This window comes from Cyprinus carpio, chromosome B7 (genome assembly GCF_018340385.1).
Source record: "Cyprinus carpio isolate SPL01 chromosome B7, ASM1834038v1, whole genome shotgun sequence".
NCBI classification, from domain to species: domain Eukaryota; kingdom Metazoa; phylum Chordata; class Actinopteri; order Cypriniformes; family Cyprinidae; genus Cyprinus; species Cyprinus carpio.
In genome coordinates this window covers 13945162-13971617 of record NC_056603.1, presented here as the reverse complement: position 1 = coordinate 13971617, position 26456 = coordinate 13945162, and the positions used below count along the sequence as shown (strand labels likewise).

The window sequence follows — 26456 nt, the reverse complement described above, 5'->3', positions numbered from 1 at the left end:
TAAATTGTGTTCCGAAGACGAACAAAGCTTTTACGGGGTTGGAACGACATGGTGGTAAGTAAATAATGACGAAACATTAATTTTTGGGTGGAGTATCCCTTTAAAACAGATAATCTAAAACTAAAAGCTAATTCAAAATATTCATGAATATTATAATAGTACATAATATTAAAAGGTCACTTGGTGTGTGCAATAAATCTGCAAAAAATGCAAATGGTTCAGTAATGCTTTCCTACCACTTTATGACTGATAAATCTATATGCTACTTATATTTTTAGTTTCTGAGTGCTTGTATTCATATTTAGGTGAGTTTTAATCAAACCAGCAAATGGATAAATGACCAAAAAATTAAATTCTGCAATCATTTATTCAACATCTGTTGTTGCAAACCTGTAGGACTTTCTTAAGCATAACAGGAAAAAAGAAAATTTGAAAAATGTCGAAAAAAGCAACTGTTGTAACTGAACTGGCTCCAGTTATTGCCAGTTACTGGTGGTCACTCTAGGGGTGTTCAGTATTGTTTGTTGAGCGTAGGGAAATACGTTGGGCATGAATCTTCTGCATACACTTTTGCTCCAGCAGCAGTTGCTGTCGATGAGTCTGCAGAGCGTCCTGCTGTTTTTGTAGAGCTTGGGCTCTCTGGAAAAGGAATTTATACTCCTCATGCAGGCTTTTTTTCTCCTGAAACACTTTATTTATATAGGACATCAGGGAGTGTGATGCCTCCTGGGAAAAAGGGAAAGAAAATATCCAGACCTGGTAACTTACAGTGATGTAACAGAACAATTATACTGACTGAATTCACAACAGCATTCACTCACCTTGCTGGCTGATATAGTGAGAGCATGCACAGTGTCTTCTGCCTGTTGCTCACAGCTCTTCTTCTTTTTAATGAAGTCAGCCTTGAGAGCCACCAGAGTCTCTGAATGATGACTCTGCATGGTAGTCAACTTCTTCTCCAGCTCGGTGATACGACTCGACTGCTGCTGTTTTAGAGTCTATGACACATATAATACTTAAATACATAGGTAAAAAAATAATTCCACCTCGGTGCAGCATGAAAAAATTATGTCAATTTGAAAACGATGACACAAGTTTCCACTTTCAGAAACTATTCAGTTCAATATGCTTTGAAAAATGTTAGAACTGATTTCACTAGTTCATATAAAATGAAAATGCTATAAAAGTCAGAGGTCTTGTGCCTGTGACTCCAATGAGGACCACAGTATTAATCCAGGGGGCTGTCAATTGATGTTTGATATGAAAAACTTTTTTTTTCATGAAAATGTGTGATTAAAAATATTATAATGATGATTCAAATGCATATGCACTTCAATATATGTAAATACACAAATATGGTACTTAGTCTGAGTTATAAAAGGCAAAGTTTACAATGCATCAATAAAATTTATAAATGTACCAATAGGTACCCTGTTCCATTTGTCTATCCATCAAATGATGCTTAGTTAGAAAAAGGTAGAAGACCCTTCATATATAACAGGATGTAACCCCAGTACAAATGCACACAAAAAAATAAGAAAAAAGATCCTGCTACCTTAACCTCTTTCAGGTCTGCAATTTCACTATTTAGCAGAGCCAGCTGATTTTCCATCTGCAGGATCTCCATCTGCAACTCTGAAAACACGACCAACACACATCTGAAGTGCAACATTTGATATTTTAATAGCATCTAGCGAAGTACTGATTGCACCCATTTGTGAACTGATTTGTAACCAAGAAAGCATATGACAAATTGCACCTTCAGTCATTTACAGCACACTATAATCACACATTTATCCTTCATTTCCAATTCCTGTACAGACGCATTAACACTTGTCTTACCATTGGTCTGCTCCTCATGTTTATCCTGCATGTTCTGTCTCTGTGTCTGCAGCTCCTCAAGTTCCTTATGGCTCCGATCACTCAAAGTCACTATTGCATTCTGCCTTTTCTCTGCTCTTTTAGACATATATGACATGTACTCTTTCTGCACAGCACAGAGAACAAGAATGATCTGTATATATCTTTGAATATGATATATATATTTATATATATGTGTGTGTGTGTGTGTGTATGTATGTGTGTATATATATATATATATATATATATATATATATATATATATATATATATATATATATATAAAAGCAATTATGTTGATCTGTGTTACTTTGTGAGAACTTACACTTTCAATACGGCTCTGAGCTATCTCATTCTGAAGAAATTCATTTTCTTTTCGTCTGGAGTTGATTGTGTGTTAAACTTTCAAACACTGACATAAATGGACCGCAATCATATCTGTCAGAGTTACTGGGCTGGACTGCATTAGGATTTAATCATTACAATTTCAAAATCATTATGAGGGTACACTGACTTCTAAAAAAGTGAATGGCTTCTGTTTCTTTCCCACAAAACTACATACAATTGCTTTAATAGTATAAAATTGCTAGCTGGTCTTAGCTGGTTTAAGCGGGTCTAGATGGTTTTGCAGCCTGGTCAAGTTGGTTGGCTATCCCTGACAAGATAAACTCCTCTAAATCCATCAAACCAGACTTGTCTGGAGACAAGCTAAACCCAGTAATGTGGTTTCAGCAAGGAATTATGTTTCTGTTTGTGAAAAAGGATACTTTTGTTCAACTCTCCTCTTCAGTGTGCACAGGTTCTCAGTTAGAGTCTCATATCTGTGGGTTGCAAAGCGATACTAACTAGACTGATTAACTGTCTACATCAAAAGTTATTGAAAATGTTCTTTGCATGTGTACAGATAACTCACTCTCTGTGTAACAGCATCTGTCTCTCATCCTGTCCATCGCTCTCAGCCGAGACACCTGCGTCCTGCTGCCTCTTTGACTCGCTGATCTTCTTTGACGACATCCTGAAACCACCTAGACAAGCTGTTAACTCGCACACAGCACGACAAACGGATTTCTAACGTATTTACCGTTACGAGCCCAACAAGCCTACCGAGTCAGTCTAGTTCTTCATTCTTTTCCACTCCCAGAGTTGGTGGCACCGTGTAACCAAGACAACCATAAATAACATTCGCCGAAGGAGCCAGATTCACAGCATATATGTACAAAAGTTTGTTTTGATAATTTATTTTTAACTCAAAACGTACGCGATTCATAATCAAGCCTAATTCAATGTTATTTCGGAAAATCCAAACGCAAACTGAAGTGTTTGAAATGTGTTGTGTGTTGATGTGACACACGCCGGCCGCTAGATGGCGCGAGATGCTCTACTGGAGTCAGTGTTGCCATGTCCGCATATTATAAGCTACTATGGATTTTTTTTTTTCATAAAGTCTCATATAATAATGGACTAATGCAAGTTTTATTTGACCTACTGGACTCGTTATTATTGGAATAATGTGGTTTGAATCCGTTTCAGAATTAGTTTTTGACGCGTTTTAATAAACTCAAGCACTTTAAGTAGCAGATGACATAAATGCAACTCTTATAATAAAACAGAATGCTTTCATCCTCTGATGTGGATGCTAATATGGTTATTGTTTTTCTTATAGTTATCCTTAAAGTTATTGTTTTTGGTGTGAATGGGTTTTAAAACAATAAAACATTGATAAATAGTTAAAATGTCTTTGCGATCAACCACTATTTACTGTTCAAGCCTCGCTCTACAAAGACGGAGATTGATTGAGATGGTCAGTTATGTGAAATATTTTAATTATATTTGTACAACGATATACTTATTGAAAATTCATCATTTTAACATGTTTGTTTTTGCAAGTTTCAATTCACCCTTACTAATTCTATTTTACTTAAACAGTAATTCAGTGATTTCTATGATTAATTTAAGCGAAATTAAGTACCTGTTTTCTTTTTTTTCTTATTTTTAGAATCGAACCACTATTGGAGCAAGGTTGCTTGTTTTTCTTGCGTGATCTGGCAACACCGCGTAGAGTGCGTTGAGCGAACAGACGGGAGGAGGCAGAACCGAGCTGACATAGACAAGAAACGTCCACGTTTGACAGTTTGCCAATGTTTGATTACTAACAAACAACGCATAACAGCAATAATAAACGCAATTCTTCTCTATCTTCATGCCTTGCGGCTTCAGTCCGCATGCTCTGTGTGCGTCGAAGGGGAGGATGCGCGGCTGAAGACTTCAGTCCGGATGACAAGGCGCGGAGAGACTGAAGAATCCGCATCCTGAGCATCCCGACAGACAATCACAGCGATGATGGAGGGGCGACACGAGTTTTTATGCGGTGTTGTTGAGGGTAAGTTCACGAAACATCATTTATCTGGGTGCTTGGGTGGGAGCCACAGATACGACCAAAGAGATACACGAGATTTAATCGTTAAATGGCACGTCTAACGTGATTCAGTGCGGTAATGTATTGTCAAACCGTTATTTACTCAAATTATTTACGGGAAAAAACAAGCGCCAAGCTATAAAGACACCTATACTTAGCCTTTAAAATAACCCATTTTCTAATTTATGGACTAGTAGGGCAATTCATCTTATTAAGGCGCCGTGGAGCATCCTGGGTATTTATTTCCATAAATACTGGAGTGTGATAGGAAGCAGCTGGCCAGAAACCATAAGACACACACTCACACACACACACTCTCAATTACACACACATTTCCGTCCCCTGTGCACACACAGGCATGTTGTGCATATCTCCTAATTGGCCTTACTCTTGTTTGTAGCTCAGTGTCACATTATTGGCTCGGTGGGTGATTTGTCTTTTTTCTCCCGTGGAAATGTCACCCTGCTGGATTCCAGTGGCTTTTTCTTACTGACCCACTTCTGTTCTACAGCTGCAAACTTTAGGACCACACTGGCATGAATATCCAATATCAGGGCTGTCGCTGGAATATGTGGGAAAGAAGAGGGGAGACACAGTTTGTGATCTATAAATAAATCTAACTTTACTTGCATACATACAGAACTCTCACATAAAGGGAAATGTATGTAACAAATCTATGTCATCATTTATATCATTGCAAAGTGTAAACAATATTATCGCCCAGCTCTTTATATACCGTTAGATATTTAAGTACATCCAGCTTTACCTGCAATACATACATGCATACATACTCACATCAAGCAATGTATACTATAGTATGTACTATAATATATACTATTGACTTGTGAATGGCAGTGAAGTGCTGCAACAGATGCTGGTTTGTCATGTGACAGTGAAAACATGATGAATGTAGAACATCCAAATTTCAATCGTACTCCCCAGTTGTGAAGTTTAAGTTTCAGACGTTATAAGACAATATGAGATTTTGTATGCAGCTTATTTATATTGTGAAATACAAATAAAATGGACTTGTCTTGACTTGAATAACCACGTTAGTAAAGCCAGACTGCTGTTAAGTAAAATATACACTGAGTTTCTAAATATATTTTCATCCTGATGGCCAGAGCCATACATTCCATACAACATCTTTCTATATAAAATGTATTCTATACAAGTTATTGATTTCTTATTGTTCACACACCAGTAACCAGTTCATGCTATATTCATAATTACTGAAGCAAATCAAGCATGAATATATGCGTGGTTTGTTTTTCCATCAGAATGGCAGCCAGCATGAATAATAAATAATAACCAACCGCTGTCTTACCTAATGCAGCAAAATCTAATCCTAGAATGCTAGACCAGTGTAATGATGTGCGGTCCCAAACACTGTCAGTGCCAAATTCTATAAAGTTTTTGGAAGTTAAGATTGGATGTGTCTTGTGAATGTATTTATCAGCTCTCAGTACAAGTTAGTTTGAGTTTATTGAGGGGACGGATGCGTATTGTAAATGTGGATGGGTATGTAACAGATTAACTTGTTTTTAATGCTATAATTTAATAAATATTGAATATATATTATATATTAAATTATATATTACTTCATGAATTACACGAATTCTGTGTATCCAAATGTTTTACTAATTATTCTAAATGTTTTCTGCACAAGCAACCATAAAACAGTGCAGAATGTTGCAGCAAGAAAGTCTGTGCTTGCTTCAAAAATCTGTTTCTCATTGCAGCTTATTCTGGCCAAGAACTACCCACTTAGATGGAAAGAGACCACCTGACCAACATGTGAAATTACCAGCCATAAAGTTTTCAGAGTGAATTTTAGTAGTGCCATGGTAGGCTTCATGAAAAATTGTACAGAAAACACAGCTAAATATTTGCATAAACAACTCTAAAAATTATGCAGTTTGCTTGTTACAGAGTGCCTCAAACAAAGCTTTGATAGTCTACATGTAACCCTGCGCTGCTTCCCAGTGCACACCCCTAGCGATGGCCCTGACTACTATTACATAACTGGTCCAGTATAGCATGAAAGCTCCAAGCCCATAATAAGAGTCTGCCCAAAATCCGACTTGTTTGAGTGGGTTGCAGTGAAGAGGAGGTGGAAGAGGACAGAAATACTGAAGCTTTGTGATGGTTATGAAATGCTGCCTTGTGTAAATGGAGAACAAATCACGTGTGTGTCTGCATGTGTTAAAAGTGTGATGTATCTGTATATTGTACTCCTTAGGTTTCTACGGGAGACCCTGGTCAATGGAACAAAGGAAGGTGCTATTTCAGTGGTAAGTATGGGATGGGATGACGGAATTGCACTTTATATGCATTTGTATCAGGGACACCAAATATTATATATTTATATATCTGCAGTTATGTAATGTAACATGGGATATTTATTTGGATCATGTTGGCAACATGGTGGTATCATAGCAGTACAGGGGGCAGCACAGAGCAGCTGGTGCGTTGCAGAAGTGTAAAGACGTGTAGGCAGAGAGACAAATGGCTTTTTATGACTAATGACTGGACACTGGTGCCAGCATGACTCCACTGAGCCAGTTTCACACATCTTCATACATTAGCCATGGTGAAGTCAGTGGCAAGGAACAAGTCCATTTTGAATCAGAGCATGGGTGAAGTTGAAGAAAAGAGAGGAAGTATTATTATTATTTGCTATATTTTAATTCACCATAAAATGATAATTTGCTGAAAATGTGCTCACCCTCAAGCCATCTAAATGAGTTTGTTTCTTTATTGGAAAAGATTTAGAGAAATTTACCATTACAGTGAATGGCTGCCATAAAAATAAGAGTTCATCAGCTGATAAAAGCATCACAATGGTACACAACACAAGTAATCTACACAACTCCAGTCCATATTTGTAATACATATGTCCATCATTAGGGTGTTTTAGATGTTAATTGATGGATGGAGTGGTGTTTTTATCATCTGTTTGTACTTTCATTCTCATGGCACCCACTCACTGCAGAGGATCCACTTGTGAGCAAGTGATGTAGTGTTAAATTTCTGCAAATCTGTTTCAATGAACAAACAAACTCATCTACATCTTGGATGGATGGTGAGTAAATATCCAGAAAATGTTCATCTTGGGGTGATCTTTTTGAGGCATCCCTGCTAAAAAACACCATCTTTCCATGATGGTTCAGCCTGATTTAGTGCTGGTCTAGTTGGTTGACATTATGGTTTCCAACCAAACTGAAGCTGTTTAACCTAGCAAGTCTTCCTGGAGGTGACACCAACACATCAACACTTAAAACAAGTATTTGCTGCTGTCCTCGATTGAGTCCCTGCTCCCATTCAGTTGGAAAGCAGTTTTTCTCTCTCTCTGCTGCAGCACTAATGAAAAGGCTCACGCTTTACTCAGTGAGCTGGTGTTAACTAGTAGATTCGATCAGCAAAAACTAAGTTCTCCTCCCCTTAAGTTTGGTAAAGCAGATTTTCTTAAACTTGAAAAAGGATGAATAATAGCTTGTGATTGATATATTCTTTCCCATACCGAGACATCTTTTTAAAGAAAAGTGAAAGTGACGTGACATACAGCCAAGTATGGTGACCCATACTCAGAATTCGTGCTTTGCATTTAACCCATCCAAAGTGCACACACACAGCAGTGAACACACACACACCGTGAACACACACCCGGAGCAGTGGGCAGCCATTTATGTTGTGGCGCCCGGGGAGCAGTTAGGGGTTCGGTGCCTTGCTCAAGGGCACCTCAGTCGTGGTATTGCCGGCCCGAGACTCGAACCCACAACCTTAGGGTTAGGAGTCAAACTCTCTAACCATTAGGTCATGACTTCCCCAGATGGTATATGTCATACGTGAAATATTACTGATTTTTATATATATTTATTTAGCCTGTTCTGATTGATGTCTTGGGTTGTGACGTCCAAATCAGTAGAATTTACATTAATGTACAATGGCTTGGACATGACAGAAATTAGAGTGTGTGGGAATCCATCTGCACAGGAAGAAAGAAGAGAAGCGTATCCTACCCACCCACACACACAAGTGAAAGAGGCACTGGTCCAAACTCAACCCTGGATGAAAAGATTAATAGTGCAGGCAAAAGAAGGGGAATGAGAACTTTTACACGCCCGAGTGAGAGTGAAGCGATTGTGCTGATCCAGTAGATGAAGGGAGAGAAGGAGGAGAAAAAGGAAGTGGGGGAGGAAGAGGGAGAGAAAGAGTGAATGATAGATTCTGTCTGTGCATTAGCATTTTAAATAGGTTGGAGAGGGAGAGACCCAAAATTAGCTTTGTGTATGTATGTGTGTGTGAGTGTGCACACGCTTGCTTGAGGTTAACCTTTGGGGAGCTTCTTTAATATTTTAGACAAGCACTAGCCTCAGTCTATTTAGGGAGTCTGCTTTTCTCCTGAGACGCACACACAAACACTCACTCTATGGTAGGCAAAGATGTAATATTTCATCTATAGTAAACTCGGTTTTTGTCTGAAATCTTGATTAAGACGTTAATCTGGAAGAAACCCATTCTCTGAAACAGTCATTTTACAGATCACAGTAGTCTAGACTCTAGAGTACTTGTTTTGTTGAGTTTTAGAAAGTAAACTGTCCTATAACACTTTCAATTCTAGTTTATGTCCACTAGCAATGTCCAAAGGTGTAGGCTAAACATCACGTGCCAGTTTGCAAAGTAGAATTAAAAAATATTTTTTACAATAATTTCAGCAAATCTACTTGATTCTACATCATGCATAATTCAAATATCATTGGGATGTTGGTTACCAAGTATATACTTATGATATTTTTTAAAGGGAAAATTGCAAAATTATTACTTCACTCATTATGTAGATTGTAAAATTTTAATATTTTATTAAAGATTTTGTCTTTTAAGATTTGATATTAAAGAACTTTATAATCTGGGGCATGGATGAAGCAATAAAATCTTAAAGCCTTTTTTTTCTTAAATTGCAAAAGTAAATTATAAAAGCATGGTAAGAATTTCTCAAGATTTCTTAATGTTTTAATGTGACCTTTACATCACAAAAGTTCCCATGGGACTTGAAAGTTCAAGTTAAATCTCTGTATTGGTAATAGTGCGCATTATGTGCAGTAATTATGATATTCATTTGATATTTATTTAGAGGCCATTGCCCTTGCCACCGAACTGATTATATTAAGAACAACACTCAAATATCGCACTGCAGTTAAACTGTTTTGTTCATAAATAGGCTGAAATTCATAGAGGGGCAGACCATTCACTTTTTTCCTCTGCAGAGGAATCGACCCTTTGCTGTTGTTAAACTCACACTCATTCCCTGCAGGAAATGCGACCCCTTATATTATTAATGATGCAAGATCAATGAATGTCTCTATTTTCTGCCTCCCTCTCTCTCTCTCTCTCTCTCTCTCTCTCTCTCTCTCTCTCTCTCTTTCTCCTTGCTGTGCCTTGTGCTCTTCTTACACAATATTCTCAAAACATGACTGAAAATCCATTTTAAATTCTGAAATGATTTGTCTCTTAATGCACCTGTTTCCTATTGTCCCCTTTCAGGATGCAGATGTGGAGTTTGAACACATATCTGTATGGTCCTAAAGATGATTTGAAGCACAGGTTACTGTGGAGGGAGGTTTACTCAGCAGAGGAAGAGGGTATGTGTATTTATTTATACCCAGTATTTAGATATTTCAGATTACAGTATATAGAAGCACTGGGTTAAAGTGTTTATTTAATCTGTCTATTTCAATTTCATTTACTGAACTTTTTTTTTTTATAGCTAAAGGCTTTCATTATTTTTCTTATTACTGGCCCAAAAATATTCATATCTAGAAAACATAATCTGAGCAATCAGAATATAAATGCTAGGTCGTTTTAGCAGAGATTGTTAAAATGTATTTCTAAGAATAAAATTCCTAAATTGCACCTAATCATATTATTATACAAACATAATGGTATTAAATTGTATTTTGCCATTATATGCCATTCAGTTATTGGTGTGAGAGCTGCTGCTGTGTGTTATGCTTTCATACCATACCCAAATGCCTTTTTCAGATGATTAACCTATATAAAAAGACATTTTTGCCTGCATTTAGTATTACAAATAATGACTCGTGAGTATTGTTAGAAAATATTGTGATTCTAGTATGGTATTTGTGGCACCATTGTGGCCGTATCACACCTGAAAACCTCTCTCTCTCCATCTTTCTGTCATTGTCTCCAGCTCAGTTGAAAGCTTTGGTGTGTGAGGCAGAGTCGAGGGGTTTGACATTTGTATACGCTCTTTCTCCGGGTCAGGACATCGTCTTCTCCAGCTCTTGTGACCTCACACTGCTTAAACGCAAACTCAGACAAGTAAGCAAACTCGCTTCATCTCCCTCTCATTTTCATCACGCTTTCTTGTGATCAAAGACACATTTTCTAGTTCTATTTGACTAATATGTGTTAGTTCATGAATGCCACTATTTCTCCACTAGGTGTCAGACCTGGGCTGTCAGGCTTTTGCCCTCCTATTTGATGACATTGATCACTCCATGTGCCAGTCAGATACAGAGGCCTTTTCCTCATTCGCTCACGCCCAGGTTACCGTGGCCAATGAGATCTTCCGTTTCCTGGGGGAACCACCTGTCTTCCTATTCTGTCCCACTGGTAAGCTAATACATAAATAACAAAATCCAATTTAATAACAAGACAAAAATCTGTTTAATAAAGTTACACATTTACTTAATGTTACCTTAAAGGAATAGTTCAAACACAAATTAAAATTGGCTTAAGATGTATTAACCCTCAGGCTATGCAAGATCATGTACAAGAGTTTGTTTCTTCATAAGATTTGGCGAAATTAAGCATTATGTGTTCGTTTCACAAATGAATCCAGAATGAGAGACCAAACAGCTGATAAAAACATCACAATAATCCACAAGAGTCCAGTTCATCAATTAATATCTAATAGTAATAAACAAATAATTCATTGAGGCATTTAACTTTAAACTGTAGCTTCTGGCCAAAATACCCATAATCTGTACTAATCCCCTTGTGTCCTCTCACATCAAAATTCACCAGCATATTTGTTTAGAACAGTTCTGTACTGTTTTCGCTTGTGAGCAGTGCTTTATCTGTGCATATTTCTCTCCTGATTCAGACTAGACTCGAGAAATCAATGATTTGAAGTCAAAAATGGCTTAATGATGGATTTGTTTAATACAAACACACAGCTTTTTACTTTACAAGACATTATTTGACGGACTGGAGTTTGGTAGATTACTTGTCGATTATTGTGATGCTTTTAGCAGCTGTATAGACTCTCATTCTGACGGCACCCATTCACTGCAGAGAATCCATTGGTGAGCAAGTTGCGTACTGCTATAGTGGTAAACTTCTCCAAATCTGTTTCAATGAAGAAATAAACATTTTGGTTGATCTGACACCGCTCTTTCCATCTTAACACCTCATTGTCATTCTCTGTGCCTTTTTCTTACATTGTTCTCTCCTTCTTTCCCTCAAACAGTACTGTGCTGTTATTTTATTTTCTCTCTAGAGTACTGTAGTTCTCTGTGCACTCCTAGCGTGTCAAAGTCTCCCTACCTGCTGACAGTTGGGGAGGATCTTCTCCCTGGCATCTCTGTCATCTGGACCGGTGAGAGACATTCTCAGTGTGTCAGTTTGTAACAGAAACCACACTTCTAACATTCACATATTTGGTCACATCATTCTTCTACAGGAAATAAGGTGATATCAAGGGAACTGAGTCCTGAATCACTAGCTGAGGTCCAGGCGGTGCTTCGAAGGCCACCCCTCATTTGGGACAACCTTCATGCTAATGATTATGACTCCCGACGTGTCTTCCTGGGGCCTTTTAAGGGCCGCCCCCCTGGACTCAGGGCCCATCTGAGGGGTCTGCTGCTAAATCCCTGTGAATTTGAAGCCAATTTCATCCCTCTGCATACCCTGGGAAGCTGGTATAAAGAAGTAAAGGAGGAGGGGAAAGGTGAGCGCAGAATGGAGGATAGAGAGGCTTAAATATTGTAGTATGGATGTAGATATGTTAAGATTATGAGATTGATTCCCAGGGCATGCAAAATCTGATAAAATGTATATCTTGAATGGAATGGAAGTTGTTTTGTATAAAACCATCTGCTACTGTAAATACATTAATGTTCAAACACTGAATGAACAAACATACAGTAGCACTCAGTAGGTCAAATATTCTGCCCCTTGCTGACCTAGTATAACCTCTGTAGGTGATGAAGAAGCCTATAGTGTGGATAGAGCGTTGTCATCTGCCTTGCAAGACTGGATGAAGGAGCTCAGCCTTCCACTGCAGCCTGGTACAGCATCCTGAAACTTTATTTATTTGTAAATTTGAAAAGTGATTTATGTACATTAAATATATTTTACATTTTTATTTGTTATTTTATAAAATGTAATAATGACTGAAAACATTTTTATTAACATTTTATTATTTTATTAAACATTTGTAGTGCTATTTATAGTAATTAGTTATATTTGTAACTAGCTTTTATTTTTTATTTAAATTTTCATTTTTAGTTTAAGTTTTAGTAACGGTATGTGCGGTTGTCTTTTATTAGTTGTATTGTAATTTATTAGTTGTTTTTATTTCTTTTGAGCTTTAATTTGTTTATTTCAGTGTTAGTTTCTCTAATTTTGGTACTTAAACTTATTTTCTTTCAGCTAGTTTCAGCTAATTTTCTTGAGTTTTAATTGATTATTAACTGATTATTGTCACAAAGAATCTGTTGTAAGTGCTGACATGAATCTGATTTTTTGTTTCTGATTGTTTCTTTTAGGACGTCAACTGAGGCCAACAGACCTCAAGCCCTTAACGCTCTCTGTTAAATCAAAGTCCTCCGATAGCTCAGACAATCAACGTGGAGCCCAGCCCAAACGTCCCATAACCTCTTCCCGGAGCACAGGGGCTCTCGCTAGCGATGAAATCCCAGCAGACCCTCTTATGAGCCAGGATCTGAAAGCTGGGGAGAACCAGGTCTCCAGGAGCTTCAGCCATGAAAAGATCTCTAGAAGGGGATTGTGTTCTGGGAGGGTTCCTCTCAGCGAGGCCCAGGTCCAGTTGCTTGTAGGCCTTTACTACCTGCCTCATGAACATGGACCACCTGCTCAGAATCTGCTGCAGGACCTCACATGGCTCAAAGCCAACTGTCACTGCGTCAGTGTCAATGGCAATGGCAAGAAGGCCTCGCCACAGAAGGTGATTCACTATTTAATTCACTTGTCATTTGTTTTTTGTTTTTAATAAAGTTGATTATATTGAGATTATAGTAACGATTCATCATGAAAGTGGTATTTGGTTGAGGTATTTGTTGTTCATTTTTGGTCTCTCAGGTAGAGGGAATGGCGGGACCGTGCGGGCCGTTTCCTGGCTGCGTGTGATGATGTGGCTTTACTGCACGGTGCTGTTGTGACCAGCATCAATAGGGCTGTTCTCTACGACCTTTACCCTACATCTGGGACTTGAGAAACACCCTGCTGGTGGCCAAGGCTTTCATCTGCTGGCTAGGTGAGAGAGACAGTAGGGATGATTTGATCTTGATGATCTTGTCTTGTCATGTAGGCCTTTTCCCCTCATGTGATAAATAAAATTGAGGAACCCATCTCCCAGCTTCTCACAAGCATATTTCCTTTCACAGAGGGGCGTATACTGAGTGAAGGTTCTCCACTAGGCTCCTGGAAGAACTGCTTCCACTGTGAGGGTCAAACATACATCCTATACACTGTAGCTTATTAATTTCTGCATATTTCGTTTTTTGGAGTCTATACTAGCTTTGTGTGAAGAAAAGAAAGAAATGCAAAAATGTTCAGAAATGTTGTGCTGTGCTGCAGCTCTCAAATATGATTCATGTTAGTTTACACTGCCTTTCAAATGACTTTTTTAAAAGAATTTAAGATTTTTTTAAAGAAATTAAAAAAAAGTACTTCTGTTTTGCAGGTGTGCATAAAATGTTATTTTATATCAAATAACTGCAGCCTTAGTGACCAATTCAAAAAAAATAAAAATAAAAATACAGACTCCAAGCTTTTGAACAGTAGTGTATTCAAACAGTAGTATGTTCAAATATGGTTCATCAAAAAAAATATGGGTGCATCAAAAAAATTAACACATAAAAATCTGTCTTGTAACCACCTGAAATGTGACACATTTGAATGTGTTCACAGTTAAGTTATACAAAATGATTTGTGTAAACCCACTGGTTCCTGCAGTGGATTGATACTCTTGATGTGTGGAATTGTTCACAGGGTGTGGGGCTTCTTCAGGGGCGGAGCTTCATGGCGTGGAGGCGGAGCCATGGGTGTTTAAAGGAGGACTATCTGGAGAGGTGCAGGTAAGAATGATATAATTAATGATTCAGTTACATATTAGATTAGATTAGGTTAAAGGGGCAGATTGATTTGTTGCAGTTGTCTTGCTCTTGTTTTGTCTGTGTCCTTGCTCTTGTTTTGTCTGTGTCCCTCTGGTGTTGGTGTGAATCAGATGCTTCTGCCTGTGGGGACCAGCAGTGAGTTGTTCAGTCACCCTCCCCCTCTGTTCCCACCCTCTCGACTTTATAATATACGGCCATTCCAGCAAAAAGACAAGGTGACTCAAGCACACTTGGTAACCATTTGACTCAATCTCAATACACATTTCTGACTCTTCTCTTTGTATTTTTTTCCCCACAACTCTAGGTGGAGCTGTACCGAATGGTGCGTCAGTTGCATCAGAGGGGTAAAGGGGGCCAGGATGCTGTCATCTCCCATCCAGATTTCATTGGGGACAGGCAAGAATTGCTCTCAAGCACATCACCGCCCATATATAAAATGTTCTGACTTTTATTTATTGTTCAGTAGATGCTTCCATCTGAGCACAAACTATATCTTCTCATTGTCACTGATTCCTGAGATGAAGTGACAGTAAAAACATTTATAATGTTACAAACAAAATAAATAAATGTGACACCGAAGACTAGAATAATGGCTGCTGAACAATCACATTACATTTTACTAAAATGTAATTCCTTGATGTTTTGCAGTCATGAGGTATATGAGAAATATCAGCCTCTTTCTGGTGTGTGTTTTGTGTTTCAGGTGTCTGGGTGCGTCTCTGGCCTTGTGCCCAGAGTACAGCTTGGTTCTGGAGGATGAACTGGGTGTATGTGGATGCGCTGTGGGTATTCTGGATGTCCACTCCTTTGCCAAACGATGTCAGGCCTCCTGGCTACCTGCTATGAGGGACAAATATCCTTCACGCCCCCATGGAGCGAGTGGACATACTGCAACAAAGGTAAGAGTTAAAGCTAAACACACAACCACACTTATTATGCAGTACTTTTAAAATGGTGCAATATAGTAACTTCTAATCCTGACATGGCTCAAATTGCACTTTCTCCTCCAAACCCCTAGGAGGCGCTGCTGTATTTCCATGAAGAACAGGACTATCCAGACTCCCTGCTGTATCATTTCCCATCTCAGCTCAGGCTTGAAGCTCTTCCAGAACTGGTGGATTGTAGCGTCAGTCGTAGCCTCCTTACAGCCCTGCTAACGGCCCTCAAAGCTAACGGTGAACTAACGCTGATTTTAAGCATATTTCCACACTGGCTGATATTATCATCGTTATTAGCCTTGAGTATTTCATTTCTCTTTCTTCCTCAGGTTCACAGGGTGTATTTTGCGAGGTCCAGCCTACAGATGGATTACGGATGGAATTTTTGACAAAGCTGGGATTTCTGGAAATCCTCCGTGGAGAAGCACGGCCTAGAGAAGGTGTAGTTTTGGGGGAGGCTGTTATAAGCAAATATCCAAAACACACAGGATCCGGCTGAAAGAAAATCAGATTTCAAATCAACATGTTGCCATGTTGGAGGCTGGAGCTGTGGTTATAGTTGTGCTTAGAAAAATGGTTGGGCTTAAAAAGTGCTTTGGTGAAGCATTAAGGTCTATTCCCCCCAAAAAATTAATAAAATTAAACAAAATGCATTTTGCCATGCCAAAATCAAATCCAAGATCCAGATGAAAAAAAACATATTGTTACTATGCTGATCTGCAATTTTTGAAGGCTTTTTAAGCATTTGCATTTCAGAGAATAACAGAAAATGGCATCAGACTAATTGTTATTTGTGTTGTTTGTTAATATATTTGGTTTGTGAATATTTTATTTAGAATAGTACAAGCCACAATAAAAAATGTACAAACACATTTAACAAAACAAACACTCATGACGTTGGACAATAGGTCTGGACTTCAGAGAAACGTAGGTTTACGGTAAGTGTTTACACTGAAAGTAGTTGTGGGAGACTATCAGAGATTTGTCTGTAGGCAGTTTTTGTGATTATTTGAACATTTTCTTTTGACATTTAGTCACATTGGACTTGGTGGTGAACAGGCCCTTTAGGCTTTATGGTCAGAGCTGGGGGCTTGTGAAAAAAACATTAGGGACAAAATGACCAGCAACTTAATAGTGATCACTTGTTTACAGCTTTCATCTTCGTTAATCAGCAGTTCAGTGTGCTTTCCCCTCGCTGCACCATGCATTTGGAGCTCTTTTATTGGTTCACATAAAGTTTTGGTTCTGCTGTTTGGGGATGATAAAACTTGCTGTTTTTTATTGCGAGTGTCTGTGTTGCAGCTATGGATGGATGTAGGAGCAAAAAAGGCACAATGTTTTCTCTTTTTGTATTCAGTGCTCGCACACACACACACACACACAACACACAAACTTCCCTTAGCCAGTCATGGTCAGGCTCACAAACAGACTCCTGAATATTGACATGAAATAGCGTCTCCAGTATGCTGAAGGGACCCTGACCTCCCAAGATTGATGAATCATGGTGCATCTCGCAGGGCTTTTTATAGTTCTTTCTTTCTATTTTTTCTCTTTTTCTCTCACACATACTCACTAATCTTCTGAGAGGCTAAATTATTGTTATCTCTAGCCTTCTCTCTTTGTCCCTTCACCCACACACTGGGGGGACACACACACACACACACACACACTGTAATGCACGTCTGTCCACACATTCAATAATATGCCTTCTGATCTTTAAACCAATAAGCATGCCTTTTTTAATCGCCCTGGCAATCATAAAAAGAAACATAATAAATTAAATATGCTTTTTTGCACCATTGATTTGATATGGTTTGATATAATCTCACTGATTTGAGGTTATTTGCTAGTTTTTGTACATTTATGGTTAAAGACATTTGATTTTTGCATGCTAACTTTACTTTTCATCCATTTTAGAGCACTTTTCACTATTTCTGCAGGTTTTAATGTTGGAATTGTGATATGTACAACTGAAAGGTCTCAGCTTAGATAGTGATATTTAATGTTAAATTGTTTGCATTTAAATGTTTAGGATTATGTACAGTACAGTACAACTGCAAGTGCAGTTTTGTAATAATGGAATAAAACGTGTTTACAGCCCATCATTAAAACCTTTCCTTTCTCGCAAAAGGCCTCCTTTTTTGTTTATGTGTATGTATGGTCCATAAGTATTCACATTATATTTCATTTCATGACCTTAGTAATTTCTGATATACACACTACAGATCAAAAGTCTGTGGTTAGTAAGTTTTTTAATGGTTTGGCTGCTTTTATTTGATAAAAAAACAAGAGTATTGTTGAATATTAATGCAATTAATATTTTTATATTTTAATGTATTAAAAATACAAATTATTCCTTTTGTGATTGTCAGCAGAATTTTAATCCAGTACTCCAGTCTTTAATGTCACATGGTGCTTTAGGAATCATTGTAAATGCTGATTTGGTGCTTAAGAAACATTTATATTATCAATGTTGATAACAGTTAATATTTTTGTGGAAGCCATGATACATTTCTTGTAGGATTCTAAAATACTTTAGTCACTTTTGATCAATTTAATGCACCTTTGCCTGAAAAAAAAAGTAGTAATGTCATTGCTGTCACAGATGGATATTTATATATCTATGAATTTATGTAAACCGCTATACATCAGTTGCATTCGTATTGGCCGCAGACCATTGCTTGTGTGAGTGCAAGTTCTGTTCTGGCGAGGTTACTTTTCCAGTAGGAATGTCTGTATTCTTTGAGGGTTCTTTGCCTGTCAGCAAACAGCACCAGAGTGGCCTGTCAGAGTTGCAGCCCAACTGCTTGCTGGGAGACCCAAGCTGCACAGGTGAGAGGGAAACACACAAAAAACTGGCTGAATACAGAGATGAAACCCAGAGGGTGTGCTCGACAGAGAGTGCAATATTTTTGTGTGTGTGTGTGTGTGTGTGTGTCCACTCACAACTCCTAGCATGTTGCTCAAGGCGATGTCTGTGTAAGCTGAAAGCAAGGCTGCAGAAAGAATAAATAATTTAGTTGTAGAAAAATGAAATAACATACAAAGGATGTTTCTGTGCATTACTCACCATTTGCAATAGATAAGAGATGTGTTCTCCAGCTAAGTCATGTAAAACACTCCTACGACCATGCAACCCAGAGCACCACCAGTTAAACCCTGACGAGGCCAGAGTACAGAAAGCTGTGCTGCACTGACATAGACAGACCTGCAGAAGGCAACAGAGAGAACTTGAGTCTACACAGTTATGGACCATTGCTTAGGGGGTCAAAGCTTTGCTTGTGTTTAATGGCTGGTCCAAACTGCAGCTTATTCTGGCCAAGAACGACCCACTTTGACAGGTTTGTTATGTTTTATGCGCCATTTTCGGGCTGCAATGTTAATACAATACAGACTGGCATATTAAAAACTCAGTTAGGACTGAATTTGAGATGCATAGGACGGCATCAATCACCATTCTCTGGGGACTGCATGTAATAGGCCTACTAGTATTTGAGCCCCCTGCCACTGAGGCGAATATGAATAGGATACCAGAAACTCTATTCAGGTATTTTGACTTCCTTACCGTGGTTGTGTTTCAGAATGAAATACTAGCATACTTCTAACTGTACACTGCATAGCAGTTGACTGAATTGCCTACTTTATGTGAACTTGTAAGCAATGTGCAACAATAATAGTTTTCAGAATGTATTATGCTTCATTGCCTAAAGAAGGTATTATGTATCTTATATGACATACTTCGTCTTTTTGATGGGTCAGTTATTGAATTTCTTGGGTATTTTGCAAAATAATATTTGATATCTGGTGTACACAATGTATTAAAAGGGTTTTGGTTCTTGATTGTAGTTCTGATTGTGAACTGAAGGTGGCAAATGTTATATTCATTACTGAATCTAGTTTCCAGTCTATAGTTGCTGCCCCCCCATGTTCCTGTCCAAGCCTTCAGACTTCACTCACCGCCCACCATTCCCTAGAGCTTTCTTTGTGTTGTAGCACATCATCTTTCTCTCTCTCTCTTTTCTCTGCATTTTCCACAGCATGAATCTATTCGATAAAACTCAGAACATGCCTGTGCTTATGGTAACTGATATAATTTGCATGGCTGTATGTTCATATTCATGTTCATATCAACTTCTTTGCCTAATTACAAAACAAATTTATTCACTATTTGTTTTTTTTTCTGGACCATGGTACAAGCTGTGCAGAACTGGTGCCTTTTCTATGAATTTGATATATACTGGATCATTTTTGGGGAATACTATTAATACTATTAAACTACTAACCATACCATCCATTTATCTTCAAATTTAAACAAATGTAGTTTAATTTGGATCATTGATCATTTAATTGAATGGTGGTTATTGTTATAAACATGGATTTTAATAGACATATTCATCATATAAACTATACACTAATTTTACTAACAGCAGGTTTTTCATTAAATTGATCAAAAGTGACAGGAACGACATTTATGTCATAATGTTAAATGTTTTAAACAAATAACTGTTCATTTGAACTTATTACTCATACAAATAATCCTGAAAAAACATTATTACAGTTTCCACTAAAATATTATGGCAGCACAATAGTTTTCAACATTGATAATAATTAGAAATATTTCTTGAGCCAGCAAATCAGCAATATTAGAATGATTTCTGAATACAATGATAAATTACATTTTAAAATATATTCATATAGAAAACATAATTGTAATAATATTTCACAGTATTACTGTCCTCACTGCACAAATAAATGCAGTCTTGGTGAGCATAAGAGACTTCTTTCAATAACATTTTAAAAATCTTACCATCCCCAAACTTGTAAACAGTAGTTCATATAAAATGAATATGATAATAAAATGTGTATATTCCTTTCTTTCTCACCAAAGTTAATGAAACATCTATTTTTGTAAAAAAAAAAAAAAATAATAATAATAAAAAAAAAAAATGGCTTAATAAAAATGACTTTTTAAAAAATTAAAAAAAATTTAGTCACTATTTCGTACTCTGTTCATGGAAAAATGGCAACTTATGAATGCAGGGAAAATGAGCTCCAGTGCGAAACATTTGAGTGCAAACTCCACTCTGACTGCACTTTTGGGGACTCTTTATGTTTCATTGTTTTATAGCAAAGGACTCCCAATAAAAGAGCTCTGAGATGAAAACCTAGCATCAACAGGGAAGACACACCCAGAATTCTCTTTCCCGTCTGAACAGAAAAGCAATGTCACCCAGAAGGCTCATAGCATCTGTTCACTCTATTTTTTCTCTCAGACATTTGTTTCCTTTTTATAAACTAATAGTTTTTTTTTTTTGCATCACATGAATCAGTATGCATGGTTGTACATTTTCACAAAAGGAGCCTGTTGACAGGTTTACAGATTTCAGCTGTTACAAACTGGAAACATCCGTAGATGACATACTAATAAACAGATTGTGTTGTGTTGAAAATTTCTATTTCTACTGTGGCGTTTTCATGATAAGTGTTGTCACTGAAATAGTTTTGAGATTTGAAGAATAGATTCACACACACACATCTCAAGCACACACACACACACACACACACACACACACACAAAAATCTTAATTGCAGAAGGGAATAGGGTCTTCATTTCCAATGCAAAATGCTGTGAATCACAAGGCTTGCAATATTTTTTTCTGGTGTTTTCCATAACTCATCTCTGATCCGGTTATATAACGCTTACAATACACTCTGCTATCTATGCAATTCTGTAAACTAAATTCAACATTCTGTGACCCAGAATGGATTCATTATATTCCTATTTCAAATATCACCATGGTTACGGGCTCCTCTTTGTGCATTCGTGTGTGCGGGATCATCAGTTGTGAACCCGTGCTAACTTCAGTGTGTTTTATACTGTGAGTCATGTATAGAGGATAGCATGAACAGCCTGTCTGCTTAACACCAGATCTAATTATCAGTGGACCACACTTCATTCTGCGGGACAGGATTAGGAGTCCCCATTCAATTTAAACAACTTTTTAGTTCTATTGCACTTTCTTATGACTCTTCCTACAATTAAACCAAACCTCTGAACTTAATTTGGTGTGGAGGGTCTTGAGAATTAATTGTAGACTTAATTTGTTGTGGATTAGATTTAGATTTGATGTTTTTATGTAAGGTACAAATGGAAGTGATTCATAAGCATCATATTCTTTAAAAAAGGACTTAATGTTTTGGTCTAATTGTGAACGATTCATCAGGGCTATTTATTCCATTTAAACTCCTCAACTACCTGTCCATACAGAACCTATTTTTTCACATTTCAGTCAATGTGACTTTAACTTTAAAATTCTTATGCTTATTATAAGACAATATTATGGAAATCTAAATTTAAGCTTTATTTAGAGCCAAATTCTGGTAAAAAAGGTTTTACAAAAATTTACAAACCTCATTTAAATGATAGAAAAATAAAACAGCTAAAAAAAATGAGTTTCAGTTCATGAGGTTGACAATCAACATTACTTTAGGATATCAGATCAGAAAACAGCACCTGTACAATAGCTTGATCGTAATTGGGAAGAACTCTAAAAGAACAATCTTGTAAAGAGTGTCTGTGTTCTCTCTGTAGGCTTCTTTCTGGTAAAATACAGATGTAATTTCATACTGTAGTAAGAGAGAAAAATCTACACCATAGGAGATAGGAGTGAACCATTAATCGATTAAAAAAGAGGAGAAAGGGATGGTAAGATTAGTGCAGGGATTAGAGTGGTATTGACTGGATGGTGAGGATGTGTGTAGTGTGTTGTGTGTGTGTGTGTGTTGTGTGTGAGGGACAGTCTTCAGATAACTGGTCCTTTTGCAGGTAGCAGACAGGACGCAGAATTAGAATGTAAAGTGCTCAGATATCAAATTATTTGAAATGTAATAAATTCAAATCATTCATTCTCTTTTTTAATCTAGAGAGGTAAACTTTGAATGTGAGAGAGAGACATGTGGTGGTTTTGTTTTTTCAAAAGTCTCTTATGCTTACTAAGGCTGCATTTTTTTTAATCAAAAAATACAGTAAAAACAGAAATAGATGTGAAATACGATTACAGTTTTAACTGGTCTCTGTTTTAAAATTATATTTTTATTCATATATTTATTTCAGCAGCCATTACCTTCGTCGGTCCAATGTCAAGTGATTCTTCAAATCATTCTAATCTGCTGCTCAAGAAACATTTCTCATTATCATAAGAGTTGCACATAGTTGTGCTGCTTAATATTTTTGGTAAAGGTGTGATATATATATTTTTTTCATCAGATTTCTTTGATAAATAGAAAGTTAAAGAACAGCACTTTATTTGAAATAGAAATTTTTAATAACATAATAAAGCCTTTTTGATCAGTTTAACTACTTTAAAGGTCCTGTATGTAAGATTTTGACTCTAGTAAAGCATTAAAATACCATAATACGTTTGCAGATATTTAGAAACATGCTAAGTTAACATACATGTTTATCTGAAAAACAATGCTACAGTCAGTTATTCTCTTTTGAAAATGTGTGTTCCGGGCAGGAATGTCAGTCTCTGTTTTGGTTTGTGAAACCTGCCCACTGCCAGTTTACCCAATTGTATTTCGGCACCCCGGGTTTGCCCAATTGGGTGGAAAACACTGTGTATTTTCATTTCATTCATCGTCAAGTGCGCTGTTTCTGTTTTGGGTGTCCTCCTGGCAACCCTGCATGCGTCAAGAGTCCCTGGGGTGGAGGGGCCGCGTGAAAAAAACCCTCTCCAATATTTGCATTTGGAACTGCAAACCACTCTGTGTCAATCCTAATACAGCACCTTTAAAGAATCCTTGCTAAATAAAAGTATTTCTTTCTATTAAAAAAATACAGATCCCAGACTTTGAACCGCATTGACTGTGTCCTAGGGCCCTGATGGTCAGGTTCGTTTGTCAGTCTCAGTAAAACCGTTCGGCCTGATACTTTAGAGGCGCCCATACAGTTCTGTATCACTGGCTCTCCATCGGCCCCCATCCATACTGCCGACATTGCTTTCTCCTCCATCTGTCTTCTACAAGTGTCAAACCCCCTAGCAATCGTGAAACCACTACCAAATTAAAATTTCAAATGTTCTGCTTGACACACAGACAGGGTAAGATAAATGAAAAGCCCAGAAAAGTGATTCTTCGTTTCTATCTAAAATCAACCCCCTCACTACTTGCGGGAATAACAGACAGCTGTCTCACAGGCCTGAGTCCATGTATAAGCGCAAAACCTCTTCGCTGCTCCTTAATGGAATATTACATTAGAGCTTTTAAGTTTGTGAGTGGTGAATCACACTGCAGGGGATGAAAATGAAACATTGTGTATTTATGTGTGTGGGTTTTGGGCATGGTGACGAGGTATCCTACATCATTCTCTTCTACCTACCTCCTCATCACGTTCAAACTAGATCACACACACACACACCACACACAGTCCTCCCAACCTCTGTTGTGTCTTTGTGTCTGCGGGACTCATATGTCTCCCGTACACAGCTGTGTATAGAAAATATACAAGGAGAAAGAAAGACTGGTCTGTATATAGAAGCGAGAGACTGAGTGAAAGGTTAAAAACCCTTCAAAAGGAATGGTCTTGAGGTGGTAGAAGTAAACCATTAAACGGGCTAATTATCAAACGGCGCAGGTGGCCCAATCCATTATCTTGCTTGCAGAGTGGGCATTTGAGGAACTCTGTTTGCAGGCTGCTTTTAAGCTGAATAAATCACAGCTACAACAGCCAGAATACCTCAGCACAAAGCCCCTATAAGACACAAGATTTAGCCATATGCTCCAAAAAAAAAACTAATTTACTATATTATTGCAATGTGTCTCCTTCTCAAAAGCTTTTCTCACTATTATATTTAAGGTAGAATTTTGAAAAGAAAATTGGAAACCTTTTTCAGCATCTAGAAACAGCATAGATCTTTAAAATAAATGTGGATGAACATGGTTTCATATAATGTGGTTTTGGCTTTTTTTTTTTTTGCATTTTCCTGAGAAATGTTTTCAGATATTAGATGTTTTGCTGTTTGGTTGGGGTATTGGATCAACTTATTTCTGCAAAACACTGTTCTTCGAGATATTTGCTTTTAAATGTCTGACTCAACCTGCAATGAGGGCTTAATAATGCCAGATCCCAGGAGGGCTGAGACAGCTAAGATTGTTGAGAAGAGAAAAACAGCAACCATGATGAGCACAGAAGGTCCTACATTCCCAACAACCCGTCAATATTTAGCCCTACACCCAACATCACCCACCCCTGCAGGAGCGGATGGTGAAACAGCAAACATCACCGGTAGATTGAGGCCTAAATACACTACATTAACCATGTCTTCATACTACATATCACTGAATATTACCGTACATTTGTTCGAAGAAACCATTTTTTGTATTCAATAAAATTTTAATGTTTTTGAAAGACGCTTCTTATGCCCACAAGGCTGCATTTATTTGAATAATAAAAAAGTAAAAACAAACTTTTTGATCAATAGAACGTTAAAAACATCCTTTATTTATAATCTTGTGTGACATTCTAAATGTCAGTTGATCCAATTTTTAAAGCAATCCTTGCTGAATAAAAGTAGGCTCATTGTATTAAAACACATCATACTCCTCCCTGGCCCAAGTTTTTGAAACGCTATGTATCTCTTTTATTATTTATATTACTTATCTTAAAACTCTATAAAATATTCTTTTCCATGCTTTGATATATTTCCTACTGAAACAGAAAACCAACGACATTCCATTGGTTATAGACAATTTAATTGAATTATCCCTACATTATGTTCAAAGATTGTTTGTATCTTTACAAGCATATAGATCAAAACTTGCACTTTTCCTGTATTATACACACGTATTCCTGTCCCAAAATGTTGTGCTGATCATTTGTGCGACTCAAGCTAATCTAATGATAACTAATTTTAAAGCCAATTTTAATTGGCCTTTTATCTCGGCGTCTTTCAATCACATTAAATATTTATTACAGGAGAGATAAAACAGCCCAAAATGGCATATAAACATTCTTAATGTCATTCAAAACAGACCGGATAAGCTGTTTCCAGTAACTGCACAGATAATATACGGCTATCATCCCATCAGCTGCACATGTCAAAACATCTCAAACCCAAACACTCACACAACACACACTGACACACTACATCATCTCGGGGACATAAACACTAAAACACGCCACACACACACACAACCACACACCCAGCTACACACAACACCACAACACACACACACACACATATCAGGAGAGATGCTGAAATGGAAGAAATACTGAATTATGTATATGGAGGAAGAAAGAAATAGACCACTGGTGTTGTCAGATAAAGGACCGTTCAAAGAGGCAAAACCGGATAATGGCAAATAATTTCCCAATAAAAAGACAGAGCTATGAGGTATGGACAATATGCATGGGAATGAGAGGCACAGCGAGAATGGACAATATAATTACAATCTCTCAATCAATAGCGATGACAGGCAGAGAGCATTGAAAGAGGCATGAATGGAAACTCATTTGGTGTTGCCTTTTTATATCTGCTATTGTTGCTTGCAAATGCTGTTTGCATCCACCTCACCTGTGGAACACAGGTTGAGGTTTGAGTGTGGTTGGTGCTCTCTGGCGCCCACGGGTGTCGCTGGCAGACGAATGGTTGTGGAAAAAAGGTTAGAAGTGCCAGTACAGACCAGATACAGCAGGAGGACTGTGTTTTTTAAAGGGGAAGAAACGCTCACTGTGTAAATCCCAGCGATCCAGAACAGGGGTGGACCAAACTGCTGGAAAACAAAATGTCCTGAGACAGGAAAGAAAAGGGTTGTTTGGGTTTGGAATGGATGAGCAAAAAGTTTGTGTTTCGTCTT

General features: G+C 37.6%; 2 protein-coding genes across 3 annotated transcripts; one reads left to right on the top strand and one right to left on the bottom strand.

The window, feature by feature from the left end:
* Window positions 1-143: 143 nt before the first annotated feature.
* Window positions 144-3240, bottom strand: ccdc166 (coiled-coil domain containing 166). Of its 2 annotated transcripts, none has more exons than XM_042727343.1 (8): window positions 2965-3240; window positions 2774-2875; window positions 2628-2681; window positions 2186-2240; window positions 1843-1987; window positions 1556-1635; window positions 822-998; window positions 144-726 (listed from the first exon to the last, which is right to left on the bottom strand). In XM_042727343.1, the coding sequence occupies exons 2-8, from the start codon at window positions 2872-2874 to the stop codon at window positions 502-504; spliced, it is 837 nt and encodes a 278-aa protein (XP_042583277.1). In that variant the 5' UTR covers window position 2875; window positions 2965-3240; the 3' UTR covers window positions 144-501. The 2 variants fall into 2 exon arrangements, with proteins under 2 accessions (XP_042583277.1, XP_042583276.1); XM_042727342.1 differs by having other exon boundaries at window positions 147-726; window positions 2774-2885; window positions 2965-3239.
* Window positions 3241-3905: 665 nt separating this feature from the next.
* LOC109092931 (protein O-GlcNAcase-like) lies at window positions 3906-16283 on the top strand. The gene is given in 18 exon segments (XM_042727345.1): window positions 3906-4240; window positions 6519-6570; window positions 9821-9918; window positions 10488-10618; window positions 10741-10912; window positions 11802-11900; window positions 11985-12251; window positions 12505-12591; window positions 13072-13490; window positions 13629-13734; window positions 13737-13799; window positions 13930-13986; window positions 14537-14622; window positions 14772-14876; window positions 14966-15057; window positions 15365-15560; window positions 15680-15836; window positions 15929-16283. Coding segments are annotated over 18 exon segments (2400 nt in total). The 5' UTR covers window positions 3906-4197; the 3' UTR covers window positions 16099-16283.
* The last annotated feature ends 10173 nt before the right edge of the window (window positions 16284-26456 follow it).

Coding starts and splice junctions, on each gene's coding strand:
- ccdc166 (XM_042727343.1), bottom strand. CDS start 2,874: ATGTCGTCAAAGAAGATCAGCGAGTCAAAGAGGCAGCAGGACGCAGGT. Junction 1,988..2,185: donor CTCAGAGCCGTATTGAAAGT/GTAAGTTCTCAC, acceptor TGTGCTGTGCAG/AAAGAGTACATGTCATATAT. Junction 1,636..1,842: donor ACATGAGGAGCAGACCAATG/GTAAGACAAGTG, acceptor TCGTGTTTTCAG/AGTTGCAGATGGAGATCCTG.